At 33.9% G+C, this 17,284-nt stretch overlaps 1 protein-coding gene across 7 annotated transcripts in view; it reads right to left on the reverse strand.

Moving 5' to 3' along the window:
* Positions 1-12,362: 12,362 nt before the first annotated feature.
* The window catches only part of arap2 (ArfGAP with RhoGAP domain, ankyrin repeat and PH domain 2), a 215,979-nt gene continuing 211,057 nt past the window's right edge, over positions 12,363-17,284 (reverse strand). For all 7 annotated transcript variants that reach the window (XM_087262102.1, XM_087262107.1, XM_087262103.1 and 4 more), the window contains 2 exons: positions 14,679-14,798; positions 12,363-14,429 (listed from right to left, as the gene is read on the reverse strand). In XM_087262102.1, the coding sequence (XP_087118228.1) occupies positions 14,100-14,429; positions 14,679-14,798 (450 nt within the window). In that variant the 3' untranslated portion in view covers positions 12,363-14,099. The remainder of the gene's footprint in view (positions 14,430-14,678; positions 14,799-17,284) is intronic.

Genomic DNA, 17,284 nt, shown 5'->3' on the forward strand with positions numbered 1-17,284 from the left:
AGTGGTAAAACTAAACTTAATAAATGATTTAAATTTTTTTTAATCCATGCACATATATTCTAGTCACACTGAGAAAAAAAAACTGTTCAAAACTACAATCATTGTACAAATTATAGTTCCTCTCACTCACAAAACATTGAACATCATTCAAAACATAAACATAAGTGATAAAAATATAGTGCATTCAATATACATGAGCTTTATCATGAACAGCAAGCTCAGGCTAATTTAAAGTAAAAATTATATGACAGTGTATTTTTTTCATTGCTTGGTGTAAAGTGCATTATGTATATAAATCACTTTTGAAGTTTAATTTGCTTCTCGTTCCAGAAGAAAAAAAAAAAAAAAAGCAACGTACTGTATATTCTGGAGAATGCATTAAACACATTTTTACCAAAATGATGAGACAATTAAAAACTGTTAATAAGATAAATGTAAGGGAGAGTTTAGAATACATACTATGCTGTTGCACTTATAGGCAGTATAGTATTGGCAGGTAGGTAGGTAGGTAGGCTGGCAGGCAGGCAGATAAATAGATAGGTAGGTGGATGGATGGATGGATGGATGGATGGATGGATGGATGGATGGATGGATAGATGGATAGATGGATAGACAGATAGACAGATAGACAGATAGATAGATGATAGATAGATAGATAGATAGATAGATAGATAGATAGATAGATAGACAGACAGACAGACAGACAGACAGACAGACAGACAGACAGACAGACAGACAGACAGACAGACAGACAGACAGACAGACAGATAGATAGATAGATAGATAGATAGATAGATAGATAGATAGATAGATAGATAGATAGATAGATAGATAGATCTGTTATAAGTATATACTTGTAAATATGTTTCTTTTTTTCTTTTTGAGGACCATAGCGAGACCATTACCCGACCGGCTACAGCAAATCCACTGGCTGATTTCAAATAAGTCTGCATATCTAGGCTTATACATCATCAAGCTCCATCAAAGGAACATCTCATTGAAGAATCCTTGGCAGACAGCCTTCATTTTGTGTCTTTTGAGGAGGCATCATTTGTATCCTTCCTGTCTTTCAGAACAATCTTTTGTTCACATTCTGTTCTCATGAATCAACATTGGATTTGTTCGGGTTCATGTGGTTAAGACAAGATATAATAAACTAATGATTTATTTAACTAATTAATGGATACAGGTTTTGGATTTTAAAGGCATTATTGCTTTCTGTTGTTTTGTTACAATCTAAGAGAACTGTCCATAATGTAAATCACTGGAAGACCACAGACAATAGACATGATTACCTAATAGATAATTAATATAGATAGTTTTACTCTAAAGCATTCTGCAAATGACAATTTAATATAGCTGGAGTCATGCTTGTTTTCTGCGCAAACACTTAAGCAATCTAAATTATGAAATAATATAAATAATGTTTAAAAATATATTAAAAAACAAAATCAAAAGTAGAAATGTACCACATGACGCATTAATTTGGGCAACCTTAAAGCACATTTTAACTTATTTGGCAGTATGTTTAGGGTCAGGTCTGTTGGGAAACAACTATTTCATATCTCACTATCTCATTCATCCATTTTCTTTTTGGCTTAGTCCCTTTATTAATCTGTGGTTGCCACAGCGAAATGAATCGCCAACTAATACAGCATATGTGCAGATGCCCTTCCAGCTGCAACCCATCACTGGGAAACATCTATACACACTCATACACTATGGGCAGTTCAGCTTACCTAATTCAACTGTCCCGCATATCTTTGGACTGTGGGGGATCCTTTTCATAAGACCGTTATTACGCATTTAATGGTCATTTATAATATTAAATGCTTGAAAGATTTTAATATTTTGATAAAACAAAAAATCATATGCATTAATGAATGTATTTTATCATCTTTGTGTCGAACTACAAAAATGAATTACCACTTATTTGAGGTGTTTCTAATGCAGCGTCTATGGGGCTGAGTAAATTTGACGCTATTTTGTTCTCTGGCTGCTGTCATCAGTCACACATTTTTTTTTTCTTTTTTTTTTTTTTGAAAGTCTTGATAACACAATTGTGACATTTTTCTTTTATTATTTTAGCAAATAGGATTGTAAAAGAGTTTAATTGTTGAACTTTCCCAGTAACTGCTTTTAGTTTACCAACTATGATGACTTCTGCTATGACAACTAAACTACTCATTTTCTGGTTCAATTGGCACACTACTTGTCACACTACGCTATCCAAACCATGCCCAAATACGTTTGACCCCTACTTTAAAGTTATTTTGACAAGTGTGAGTGCTCCATACAATGCCACGGGCATGAATCTAAGATGCAAACCCCCTTGTAATTTGCCTCCCCTGCCACTTCTAGCAAACCTCCATACGTGCAGCACGTTGACTTTTATGAACATGTATCTGCATCAACAGTGGACCTGTTCAGCAAAAGATTTGGATGTGTTTGGGTGTGACCATGTGTCAGCTAAAAATAATATAAATTATCTTATATTACGAAATTATTGCACTGTGCAAGAGTGAGTGTTGTATCATCAATGACATAAGCATGCTTGGTCAATACTCATAAATCTAATGTCTTATAGACTTCTGAGACAGCATAATAATTTAAGCAATTACAACAATAAAGAGAGATTTGGAGATAACTAAGGGAATATTTGCTTATTAAAATACTAACTTTTTACAAGAGATGCCATCAAAAATGTACATCATAAATACAATGAAACAAGTGGTGCTTTGAGATGCTGTCTTCATTTATTTATTTATTTATTCATTCATTCATTCATTCATTCATTCATTCATTCATTCATTCATTCATTCATTCATTCATTCATTCATTCATTCATTCATTTATTTATTTATTTATTTATTTAAGTAGTTCAACCATCAATTGGAATGCACATTATTTTGGCCTATCCAATGCAGTCAACTATTCCAGCATATGTTTTACACAGCAGATGCCCTTCCAGGAGCAACCCATACACACACACACACACACACACACACACACACACTCATACACTGCGGCCAATTTAGTTTATTCAATTTATTTATAGTGCATGAATTTGGACTGTTGGGGAACTGGAGGAAACCCACAAAAACACATGAAAACTCCACATCCTCTACACAAAACTGCCAACTGACCCAGTTGGGACTCAAACCAGCTACCTTCTTGCTGTGAGGTGACAGTGCCAACCACTGAGCCACCATGCCACCCCAGCATCAAGAAACATTCAAATTCATTTTTCTAATCAAATTTAAAAAGCAGTACAAACGTTCATTCACTATTCCTGTATCCTTTATGTTCCATTTCTAACAAAAAACAAACAAAACAAAAAAACACGCATGACAACTGAAAGCGCTAATCGGGTGTCAATTTTTGTGTAAATGTGTGATTATTGACAAACATTTTCTACTTTTGATGGCATTTCTAGTGAGAAGTTTTTATTCTCTTAGCTCTCACCAGACCTCTCTCTATTTTGTAGTACATGATTAAATCGTAATACCCAGTGGCGTAGCATCAGGGCAGAAACAAGGAAATACATTTTTATTAATGGCCATAACACATTTATTTTCATATGCATGTCATGAGCAGTAATCTGTTGTATCTCTGTATTTTCTTTTATTTATTCCTCACTTTTGTTTGCATTTTTGGTTTACCCTGCACCTTTTTTTAATTAATTAATTAATTTTATTTTTTTAACCATGTTGCATTGTGTGCAAATGCTGCTTTGTCATGCAAAAAAAAAAAAAAAAAAAAACAGTAAATAGTGATCAGAGATTAGTGCCTAACTAACAGCTTAAAACTAATATATATATATATATATATATATATATATATATATATATATATATATATATATATATATATATATATATATATATATATATATATATATATATATATATTGAATTGAAGTAGATTGAATTGAATTGAAGTGTATATCAGGGTCATCTGGGTTCTTCTTAACTACTGTTTTTCAAATACTATGATTTTTGCTTGCATACTGTTATTTTACATACTATTTAGTCTATGGAAAGACTGCAGGAATGTCCCATATGTATACCAGTGCTTCCAGGTAACAGATGTAGTCCAACTAATTCATTCAAACTTCTGGATTTCACCACCACACAGCGACCTTGTTTTGTGTGTCAAAGTCGTGTGTAATGTTTTCAATTATTTGAGGTCCTGCAGTCCCAACACTCCTGCCATATGGTGACCTTCACACAGGACAACAGCAAAAGTGCAAGGAACAGGAAAGTTTGGCAAGGAAACCAGGTGACAACAAACAGACACGCGTGTGCTATGAGTGACAGCAGCACAGAAGCGACTTGTTTCAATCAAAAGTGTAACATGTGGTGACGCTCAAGGTGTTCACATCTGACAGTCGTCATCTAGAAACATGCTAATTAATTCAAGAATGGAAACTTTAATGAGGGAGATGGAGCAGCTGTGTCACTGACACCTCTGGATGACTGCAGACGGTAAATCCGATCGAGACAATAAAACACATGGAATACAACCTGATTAACACTTTAGAGCAACGGAAACACTCTCAAATCCAAATGTCAGCAGCACATTGTTACGAGCAAGACCATAAACCACTTGCAGTTCGCCAGTGTGTTTAAATAAACATTGAGAAGTGAAGTAACTGCAAACAGGCAACAGTTACTACAGCAATGCAGATTCTACATACTTCTATAATATATATATATATATATATATATATATATATATATATATATATATATATATATATATATACAACATAAGGTGGCACGGTGGCTCAGTGGTTAGCACTGTTGCCCCAGAGCAAGAAGGTTTCTGGTTCAAGTCCCAGCTGGAACAGTTGGCATTTCTGTGTGGAGTTTGTATGTTCTCCCTGTGTTCACATGGGTTCCCTCCGGGTGCTCCGATTCCCCACACAGTCCCTGCACATGTAGTATAGGTGTATTAAATAAACTAAATTGGCCGTAATGTATGAGTGTCTTAGAATATGAGTCTATGGATGTTTCCCAATACTGGGTTGCGGCTGAAAGGGCATCTGCTGTGTAAATCATATGCTGGAATAGTTGCAGTTCATTTCTCTGAGATAGAGACTAAGACAAAGGGAAATGATAGAAAGAAAGAAAAAGAAACTATACAGGCCCGTAGCCTGTAGTTCAAAAAACCCACCCCCCTACGGACAAAGGCCCAGCAATTGTCTCATACATTAGCTCATTTGTCCTATTTTGACAGTTATGCCAACATAAATGATCAAAATAACCAATCGAAAAAGGCTTTAATAAGACCTGCAAGTAAAGTCAACTTCCATTGTATTGTTGTTAAATGGAGTAAACCAGAATTTTTATTTTTAGACTAGTGATATATGATGTAATACATTTATATTTTAAATATAGCCTATTTTTCTAATTTCTTTATTCTAAACCTTTAGAGAATGTTTATAGTCTATTATAAAGTGGGACAATCTGACAAACTAATTCAGTAAAAAAAATAAAAAGTAAATAGTGCTAAAAATGTCAAATACAGTATTTAAACCTTACAATTAAAAAAGAAAATGAGTGGAAACACTGCAAAAAGTCCATTTTGAGGAAAAAAAAATAACCACCCCTTTCAGCAGGCTGGCTATGGGCTTGCTATACATTAATATTGTTAATCAGCAAGCAGGTTTCATTATTGATCAAAGAGGAAAGCAAAGTAGTTTCCAACAGATTTCTATTTTAAATTAATCATATGAAATACATACAGTATGAAATGCAAAAAGCTCTTCATTTCAAAACCACTCAGGATGCACAATAATACAGGTTTTTTAAGGATTTTTTGTTCTTTTAAAAAAAAAATTAACAAATCTACTTTGCATGTTGCAGAGCTGCACGATTTATCAAAAAAAAAAAAAAAAAAAAAAAAGATTGCAATCTCGATTCTGCCCAACACACTCTTAATTCAGCTTTTCCACGATTCAGCCAATTATATGTTCAAGGTCAGGAAACAAGCTTAAAGGCAATCACACAAGTCTTTACCAAGCTGATTTTTTTATTAACTTTAATTCGTTTTGACATTTTGTTTTTAAATTGAGTTAGTTTGAATTACTTTTTAGAGGCAGATTTACTCATTTTTTTTAAGTTTTATCTTTATTTTTATTTTTTTGTAAATTGATATTTGTAGATGGAAGATTTAAATTCCTCCTTTATAAGATATTTAACGCGAACTGGATCTTTTTTTTGCATATCCTGGTTCATCAAATCTGTCATTTGTGTTTACTGTGCTAACAACTAAATTACTCGGTATATATCGCAAAAACTAATACAGAAATAAAATCCATTATTGGGTACAAATGTGTTAAATTAAGACTTTTAAGTATTTTCTAATGTCATACTGTTGTCACCATGCAGCTGTCATGTCTGCTGTCATTGTTTTTGTTGTGGGAGCAACAACAAGGATGACTAGAGAAGGACCGGCTTGATCTGTCTAATAGCTTCAGCAGGATTACAGACTCTCAGGTGCTGTACGGGTTATACACCGGACAGCACGATGTAAATAGATTTTTTTTAAAGGCTTACAAATATGTATTAAATACATTTACAAAGATGAAAACGAAGGACATTTTGCTATGATTTTAGTTAGTTTTGTACATACATTATACAGTTTTAGGTAGTACTATTGTTTTTTTGTTTTTTTACTTGTTTTTATTTTTATTTCATCTAACAAAACTGTTTTCTATTTTTTTTTTTCGTTAACTATATCAACCTTCTTTACATTGTTTTATATATGTTGCTCAGCAACATGGACACCTCCAAATTGTGTTAAAAGTGTCACATGCTGTATTTATAAGGTATAATTCACCCAAAAAAAGTAATTTCTGTCTTAATATAATGATGTATTTGCGGATGCATGAGCTGATGCACTGTTTGCTTTCTACCAAAAGGACATGCACGTGCGCATGAATGATGTCTACTTTAGTGAACAGAACCTGCATATGTTGTCAATAACAGGTAATACTGTTGTAAATGACATTAAGTTTGTTGCACAAAGCAATCGTTTGGGAGCCGTGCAGGAAGTATGATTTGCATGTATGTTTTATTTTGTTTCAGAGTGATGACAGTAATGACATGAGCCGCACTCGCCAGTGAAAATGAAACCGAAAGTGAACACATCATTTACATGATCACATCGACTATTAGAGTTATGATTACAACAAGCATTTGATTTTTTTCTTCTTTCTTTCATAATGTTAAAGAATATAATGCAATCTGATAATGATAAATTTCAGTGAAAAAAAGAAATGGTCTAATAATCTTATTAATGACAAATTGCAAGCATACATCTTAAAAATAATAATTCAGCTTCTGAATTATTATTAGTTGTATTCTGGTCTCATCACATTGCTGTGCATTAATGACCAGGACATATTTAAAGTCTATTCAAGTACACTATTTCAAGTCTATACAAAATGTTGCATTTTAACCAACAGTAGACCTACACAACTAGGTCTAATATTATTATTGTTGTTATACCATAAGTTTGAAAAATAAAAACAATAGGCCACTCAAATTAACCATTATTTTACATCTACAGAATTTTGAGAAAATTAGGATCATGATTTTAAGCAAAAAAAAAAAAATAATAATAATAATAATAATAAAAAAAATAATAATAATAATAAATAAATATTCTCCTTTTAGCCAGAATCATGCAGCCCTAGTATGTAGTATGCTTTCCACAATAATATTAAGCAGCATAGCTGTTTTTACTATTAACAATGTTCCTTAAGCACCAACTTAAATGTATGAATGATTACTGTGACACTGAAGACTGGAATAGCTGCATTTAATAATAATAATAATTTTAAAAAAATATTATAGACATATAACATGTTACAATTAAATATTTCTTTAAAATAATGCATATGTGAGCAAATAAATGGAGTGTTTTGCATAAGAGGCTTCTTTTAAAGTAATTAATCTTACCAACCACTGACTTTCCAATAGTTGTGAATATGAACCATATAATTTTATCTTTGTTTGTTTACACATCTGGCAGTCTTTAGCTTTTTGCATGTTTTGACGACTCACAGGGTGCAAGATTACCATTTTAAAAACAACCATGAGATGCGGGTGGCTGTTAAGTGATTCATAATCTACATAAAATGTCAACTATAAATATTTAATATCAAACTGAGTGACAATATTCAGTGTGTAAGCTTCTCATACTACTATGCATTATTCAACAACGTTGGAGGGTTTGGAATGGCGGGTACATTTTGTATCCAGCTATAAACTGGCACAAGATTCGTTTGACTGAACACGTGGCAGACCATTAGGATAGTAATAACTAATTCAGCTCCCGTCTGAACAACCACGTTCATTACATGGAGGTTGGATGATTTCTAAACAGATCAATGCAATTGGAGCATCATTGTCTGGTAGTGCCTTCAACTAGCATGAAAACAGAGGAATGCCAATGAGGGGAAAAATCAGGACTATTTCTGTATTCCTCTATAAAAGGACAATTCTCTAGAAAGAGAGGGAAAAAAACAAGCTTGGTAGACCTCAAAACACATCAGAATTGAAGTGATTAAAACCAAACTAGTTGAACTGATTGATCTGAATGACAATACATATAGAATAACATTAAAACAAGGTAACATTTATGTTTAAGTCCATTAATGCATACAAAACTCTGAAGTGATTTTTGAAGTGAAAGGTGAGCAAGCTATATCATTTTAAAACCACAATTAATCTTATGAGTATTGTGCGATTTAATCATGATTAATCACATTCTTATAGACACTTATTTTGAAAGTTCTGGAATATGAAAAAATGCAATGACACTAAACAACTGAGGTATTAAAGATCAGTATTCCCTTTACTTATTAAAAATGACTTGTAAATTTTAAATTGAACATTATTGCAATCAAATTAAATCTAAATGCAATTTGAAACTGCCAAGGTGTTTAGTGATAATTGAGTGACCATTACATCAGTGGTTTTTGAGTTTAGTTCATTTAGACTGATGAGTTTAATTTAGACAGTCACTAAGCTAACTGTGTGAACCCTTAAAAGTATTGAGTAAGAAGATTCCATACAGTCAATGCAAACGTGTGAATGCATAAAAATTTTCACTGTGTGGTGGGAATGGGAAATGTGTGACATGTTTGCTGCGAACACATGGAATTCAGCGCAAATGTGCCTTTTTTTGTGCAATATCAATAAATTCAACTTGAGTGTAAAATGCTAGTGCTAAACGTTGCTTGCTTTTTAATTTTTTTATTTTGCAACATCCTATATTTAGGTACAAGTTACAAAAACTCCCCTGAAAAGTGTGAAAATGTAGTTTTTTTTAATAGTTTAAAACAGTGGTCACCAAACTTGTTCCTGGAGGGCCGGTGTCCTGCAGATTTTAGCTCCAACCCTAATCAAACACACCTGAACAAGCTAATCAAGGTCTTACTAGGTATAGTTGAAACATCCAGACAGGTGTGTTGAGGCAAGATGGAGCTAAACCATGCAGGGACACCGGCCCTCCAGGACCAGGATTGGTGACCCCTGGTTTAAAAAAACATGTCTGAAGAAAAAGTATAGCTGTGTCTCATTTCAGAGGCTGAACAATCTACCGCACCGAGGATAGATCTCATCACCTAGCAATCTACAAAAAAATTGTAATGATTTTTTTATTATTTTTTTATTATTATTTTAAAACTTATTTCAAGTCATCTAAAGGCAAAACAAGGTTTATAAAGACTAGAAATACTGCATTTCCTTTGATTCATACATGTCCACATAATAATGTAAACTGTCTATAAAATCACTCTTGAGTAAAGCACATTATACTCTCTGTTTGTTAACATGTTTGAATAAGTAAAATAAACCTAATTCATGCATTTAATCCAGAGTTTTCCTTTAAAAACGTACTGCCGTTATCAGCGCACAATGATCCTTGGGATATTTAAGGCTGCAAAGGATCTTAGTTGTGTCTTTCATTACCTGGGAAAAGTAGGACACATTTTAGGGCTGCATTTGAAGGAGTCTTTGAATTTTTTTTAAAAAAATCGTCGCGCCACGATCACACAGTGCACATCGAATGTATCCTTCAGAGGATGAGGTCTATGAAATGAGACACAGCTTATGTTTATGCTATCAAAAAGGGATGTTTTTGTTAGCAAAAAGTTGCACAAACATTCAAATATTCAAAAGCACAGGAAAAGTATCAGCCGCTGAAATGCATGCAGTTAATTCAACCGTTGTGGCCATCCAAGGCAGAATTATGCCATTGTGTTTTGTAATTTAATGTTAAAAAAGGTCAAGGTACTGTAGTAATATACATTTTATTTTATCCAGTTTATTAAATTACAAAACTTAACAAACTGTCAAAATGACTCTCTCTGTAGATCTAGTGTTAATGCACTAATATATTGCCCTTATAGTGAAGCAATTCTTTGCTTTTAAAACTTAAAAAAGATCCTGAAACAGTCCATACTTTCCTCTCACAAACAAAATAAACTTAGGAAATGACGGCAGTCATCTGCTCACAGTGATATGGATGTATTTGCACTGCATCATGTTGACAGATGAGGTAATTAAACTTACACAGTTTTATTTTACTACAGAAGTATATTTGAGATTATATACTACACAGAACTAGTAATATGTTAAAAAGTTTGAACAAATCCCTGTTTTACATCATACATTACATTTCAAACTATAAAAGGTCTCTTGGAATTATCTTATACTAAACAACCATGTCACAGAACAAAAGAGAAGTTCTTGATCACATTTAAACATCACAATAAGATTTTCAACAACAACAACAAAAATACATGTCTTCGTGGAGAACATAAGGAGAATTTATATATATATATATATATATATATATATATATATATATATATATATATATATATATATATATATATATATATATATATATATATATATTTATATATATATATATATATATAACTGACTTTTTTTACTTGAAGGGGTGTTTATATGAAGAGCATCACCCCTTTATAACTATGACATGACACACCAGAACTACCAGAATTCTATAACTACTAGAAATACCATAGCTGTCAATTTAAAAGACGTCATATTGTCACATCATATTAACATTCAAAGCTTCTATTAAGATATTAAAATTATGCTTTTAATGTGACTCACTCCCTTTCCAATGGATGTCAGTCCCTGATTTAGCAGAGCTCCCTCATTTACATACACAAGATTTTAATGTCTGTCATCATATTTTATTAAGTCATTACCCTACACATACAATTTTATTTTGTAATAGAGCCTATCAATGTGTACAAGTTACTAGAATGCCTGCGAACACCCATATCTCACTTTCATTTTCACAAGGTGTTCAGAATTATTAAACCCCCTTTGAAAAAGTTTTTTCTTTTTTAAATAGTTACCAAGTGATGATTAACAGAGCAAGGAAATTTCCACAGTATGCTCGAAAATATGTTTTCTTCTAGATAAAGTCTTAAAGTCTAGCCTCTTTAAGCTATATTTTTTACGATATTCTACAGAAACCATCATTATACAATAACTTGCCTTATTACCCTGACCTGCCTAGTTAACCTAATTAACCTAGTTAAGGCTTTTAAACGTCACTCTAAGCTGTAGTGTCTTGAAAAATATCTATGCAAATATTATTTACTGTTATCATGAACTAAAATTGAGGGGGTTGATAATTCAGGGGGGGCTAATAATTCTGACTTCAGCATATATATATATATATATATATATATATATATATATATATATATATATATATATATATATATATATATATATATATAGTACAGGTGAATTGAATAAGCTAAATTAGCTATAGTGTGTGTGTGTGTGAGTGTGTGAGTGTGTGAGTGTGTGTGTGTGTGTGTGTGTGTGTGTGTGTGTGTGTGTGTGTGTGTGTGTGTGTGTGTGTGTGTGTGTGTGTGTGTGTGTCAATGTAAAGCTGTGATCACACTGGGCTTTTCCTCCCATAGACTTCCATTCATACGCACGTGAATGCGTCAGACCGAAAATGCGGGGTCATGCGTCAAGTTTTGCAGTTCACTGCATTGCAAAGTGCAAGCTTAGTGAACTCTGACCTGTGAAATCGTATAACTTGACTGTGTGAGACCAATCGAGGATCAAAACATGACCTCTCTGGACAGAAATTTAAAACATGGAGCAATCGCTCGCTTTTTTAATTTCTAATAATCTTGTTTAATCCCGCCCCTTTTGCAGCACCATACGACAGAATTTCGCACACACAAACTGTAGTGTGATCGCAGCTTAAGAGTGGATTCTCAGTAATGGGTTGCAGCTGGAAGGGCATCTGCTGCATAAAACATAAGCTGGATAAGTTGGTGGTTCATTTCACTGTGGCTACCCCTGAATAATAAAGGGACTAAGCTGAAAATAAAATAAATGAATGAATGAATGAATGAATGAATGAATCAATCAATCAATCAATCAATCAATGGAGATACAAATACACATAAATTAGGAAAGTCTAATCAGCAAAACAAGTGAGTATATGTGATCCTCAGAAGTCGTAATATCGAAACGGCTTGTGAAAAAAGAAGGCATACAAAGTATACATTCGAATAGCCCTGACTACGCTACTGGTCTGAAGTAAAGTTATGTTTTGCTATCAGAATGTTTAGAAAGTCAGCAGAAAGTTGCTAAGCAACAGAGGCAATACTTAGTTTTTTTTGTGTTTTGTAATTTATTTAAAAATTATTTATTAAAAATCAGTTCATAATAGATATGTGGGTTTTATTTTAAGTTACTAAATTCGAACTTTAAAAACAAAACGGTCAAAACGACTTCATGTCTGTAGTTCTAGTGTTTAGTGTCATTCACAGTTATGTCATTTAAATGCAAGGATGACATTGCTTGAGATGTCTTTGCTATGACAACTTGACATTACAAAAACAATATAACTTGTCATAAGCATGATTTTTATAAGGCCTTTATTATTGTGTCATGAATATATGTCTAATCACTTTTTTGAGTTTGTCATTAAAAGTATCGATACTCACACATCCATTTATAACAGAGCAAATAAAATGCATTAACATTCAGTTTTTACTACTAGAAAAATATAAATGATGCTGTTATAAAATTCACAACAATTATAAGGGCCTCATATCAATCATGTGTATGACAGATTCATGACAAGGTAACTGGTGATGTCAAGTTGTCATGACAAAGAAACTGGCAGGTAATGTTGTCTTGGTAATGTCAAATTGTCATGATAATGTTAAAGAGAGGCTATGATGTCTTTATGACAACTTAACAACAATGAATACTCAACAATGTCCCATTTGCATTACAATTTAACTGAGAGAATGACACTTAATGGCACTTAAGCATGCATCAAATCTCATTTATATTATTGATGTGTCATGTCATGATCATAAAAGTTTCGTAACAGTCTAAGGCAGGGGTCACCAAACTTGTTCCTGGAGGGCCGGTGTCCTGCAGATTTTAGCTCCAACCCTAATCAAACACACCTGAACAAGCTAATCAAGGTCTTACTTAGTATACTAAAAACATCCAGGCAGGTGTGTTGAGGCAAGTTGGAGCTAAACCCTGAAGGGACACTGGCCCTCCAGGACAGAGATTGGTGACCCCTGGTCTAAGGTAACACTTTTTTATGGTCCATTTGAGTATTAGTAGACTGTTTGCTTAAGATCTGTTTATACTGCTCCTTCAACAGACATTAAACTGACCTTTGCAAGTACATGTCAACTTATACAAACCTTAACCCCAACCTAACAGTCTACTTATAATCTAATGAGAATAAGTTGCAAAGTAACTTAAATTCAACAAACAGACCATCACAATAAAGTGTGACCCAGTCTAATGAACACCCCAATCAAGCAAATCTATGTTTTAAAGTTCTGTTCATACATTTTGACTAAAAAAAAGCTGCTAATACTTACATATACTTACATAGCTTAAACATAGATGCTTTAAATCTTCAATGCATATAGCACTATGCTTACTTAGAGGCAGCTTTACTTTGGGTTTGGTCTGAGTTTGATTTTCCTCTTGCACCATGGAAGTGTAATGGACAAGACTCTTGTCTTTCTGTCTCTCCTAATCGGCTTCTTTCTGAGAGCGTCCTGTTTTGTTGAGAACAGTACTTAGCTCATTAATGAGGTTTTGAGGCAACTGCACTCCTCTGCAGGGAATAGCGGCTTTCCTTTGTGAAATCTGGGTTAGAGTGGCAGTGTCTTGTTGAAGTGATGCCCTTCGTTGGGACTGGAGTGTGTCATCAATCACCATTTCAAGCCTGGAGACACCCGGAGTTCCTTCAGCACTTGCCAATTTATGCAGCGAGTCCGGTTGGATGCCCTCATCTGCGGCCATTTGGTTTTGTGTATTTGAATCTTCTGTACTAGTAGTAAACACCGACTTTCCTTTAACCTGCACAAAAAAGGAAGTGTATCATAGTCAGCGGTTGTTTTGTATGCAGTGAACAGACTGGATGCCCAATTCTAACAACTGTTTTGTGGGTTAAAAGGACATGGATTTGGCTTAACTGTCAACAAAGATGGAGAACAGCGATCTGTGCTGGCATTTAGAGGTGTTCACTGAAGCAAAAATTCATTAGGTAGTAATAAATGAAGTGGTTTGTTAAGTGTTTGTGATGTTTATGTGAGCGTTGGAGCTGACCTCTCTTTGGTTTGTATTGCTGGACTGTGTGGTGCTCTGAGTGGATGTTCTCCTTCTGCTCAGGTTATAAGGTAGAGATGTGCTCTGCTTTAGGTCCCTAGGCCATAAGTCACTGCCGTGCTGCAAAAAGATGAATGTTTATTTGTTAGACAGATGCTTTTTTTTTTTCTTCAATACTGAATGTGTGAATGATTTTGGAGTTTTTTTTTTTGTTTGTTTGTTTGTTTTTAGATTGCAAATGAAACATCTAAAACCAAACAATTTTTCTTTTTTTGGAAGCATGACAAGACTATTTATTATTCATGTAAAACAGTTCTTTGCCAAAAGAATTTTAAGTCACAAAGTATGAAAAAAAATCTGAAGACAGCTAATTTTGCTGTGTGTAAAAATTTATTAAAAAAAATTAAAAATCAGTGTATGAAAAAACACAACTACAACAAAGCTACACATGCAGTGATCATGTATGATCTGTTCATCCAGTGATTGAACCCATCTTGATCAAGTTTTACACAGTTTTTTTTATTTTATTTTTTATAAAAATAACTGAAAGAGCAGCCAGACAACCATTTTATAGGTTAATTTTAATAAAATAAAAATAAATAAATTAAGTTTTCCTAAAATGAAATACGAATTTTTCCAAAACATCAAATGTACAAATACAAAACCATGTTATTTGTTTTTTTTTAACTTTAGTTATAAAACAAACTTTAAAAAATGTACAGTGGTCATAACAATGTTTACCTTTCACAGCCTTGCAGTTTTATAGATTTTTTTCATGTAATTTGAAATACTTTTTTACAGTGCATTGTGTTCTGCATCCTGATTGGCTGTAGACTATTGTCAATAAATCTGCTCCGTGTTGTGTTGTCTGTACAGTAAAGAATGTGTTCAGCACGTCAAATGTACATAAATCTTTGACGCAGTGTGATTCTGAGCAGCTGGGCTGTACATTTGCAAGTTTTGCAACATTCTGCACCATCAAAGGCACCCACAGTACCACCCAAAAGGCAGAGGAAGATGCTAACCATCTCACAAGAAGTTGGACTTCTGAATATGCTAAAGGTAAGTAGAAGTTGCGTGAGTGTTTAAACAAGAGAGAAAAGTGTGAAAAATGTTTTGGCCTATTTGAGAAAATAGTTTAGTGAGGGGGTTTAACCCTTAAAGACCTAGAGGTATTTTGTGGGCTCCTAATGGGCCTATATTATTATTTTTTAAAAGCAGTTTTATTGTTATTTTAGCAGTCAGCCTTAATAAGGGACCTCATGATTGACTGCTAACAAGTCATCATTTAATTACATAAATATATAACCATTATTATTACTATAACTATTTAGTAACTTGTTTTAAAGGATCATGAAACCCCCCTTTTTCAGTTTAGGTCTACCTCAGAGTTTTTTAAAAAAATGCTTTATGCTGGGCATGGAGCATTGCGAACAAAGGGAGAAGTAGGCATGACCAGCAGAGCATTTAATGTCATTGCAAATACATACGGCTAATTGTAATTTCATACATCATAAAATTGCAATTTGTTATACCATTATAAAGATAATCATGTAAACACTATAAATGAGGAGGACTTCTCTCCTCCTGAATCCCCAGGTCTGAATGCAGACACATTGAAGCAGTGCAGCAGGTCTCTTGCTCAATCTATTCCAACCATTAGCCCTGCCAGTAATCTGGAGGGTTTTAAACATAGGTGAACACAGCAGCAAAGACTTAGGCGATGTGTCTGAATGGTAATAAACTCAACCGATAAAAGACAAAGTCCACCATTCTCCAATTCTCATACAGCTCTCTAAACAAAAATGCTTGCTGCACACAAACAGGTTGGCTGTTTTGGTGACCCTGACAGCATCACAGAGAAAGCCATGCAACAAACTCCATGGATCAAAGAAACAAATACATACGTCCCTTCATGAATAGCTAAATACTGCATGTCGTGTGCTGTCTCACAGCTTGGCAGGTCTTTAATCTGTCCATATTAGTCTGTCTTGCATGGTCTTCTGATACAGTGGAATAAGAAAACTCCGCTATGAATAATAATGAGAAACTGATGTATAATCACTCCACTAGAAGATTTGTGATACGTCACTGATTTTGAATCATTCATTCATTCATTTTCTTGTCGGCTTAGTCAATTTATTAATCACCCCCGCCACAGCGGAATGAACCGCCAACTTATCCAGCAAGTTTTTATGCAGCGGATGCCCTTCCAGCCGCAACCCATCTCTGGGAAACATCCACACACATATTCACACACACACTCATACACTACGGACAATTTTAGCCTAATCAATTCACCTGTACCGCATGTCTTTGGACTGTGGGGGAAACTGGAGCACCCTGAGGAAACCCACGCAAAGGCAGGGAGAACATGCAAACTCCACACAAAACGCCAACTGAACCGAGGTTAGAATCAGCGACGTTCTTGCTGTGAGGCGACAGCGCTACCTACTGTGCCACTATTTAAAACCTGGAAGAAGCTCAAAATTATCCAGTTTTCCCCACAATTGAAGCTAACAGCAAAATCTCAACTGTTTTTTTTTTTTTTTTTTTTTTTTGAAGACACAAATTCAGCACTGGTGAGAAGAAGAGAGTTAAAAAAA

Source organism: Danio rerio, chromosome 7 (assembly GCF_052040795.2).
Source record: "Danio rerio strain M-AB ecotype USA chromosome 7, GRCz13ab, whole genome shotgun sequence".
Lineage (NCBI taxonomy): Eukaryota > Metazoa > Chordata > Actinopteri > Cypriniformes > Danionidae > Danio > Danio rerio.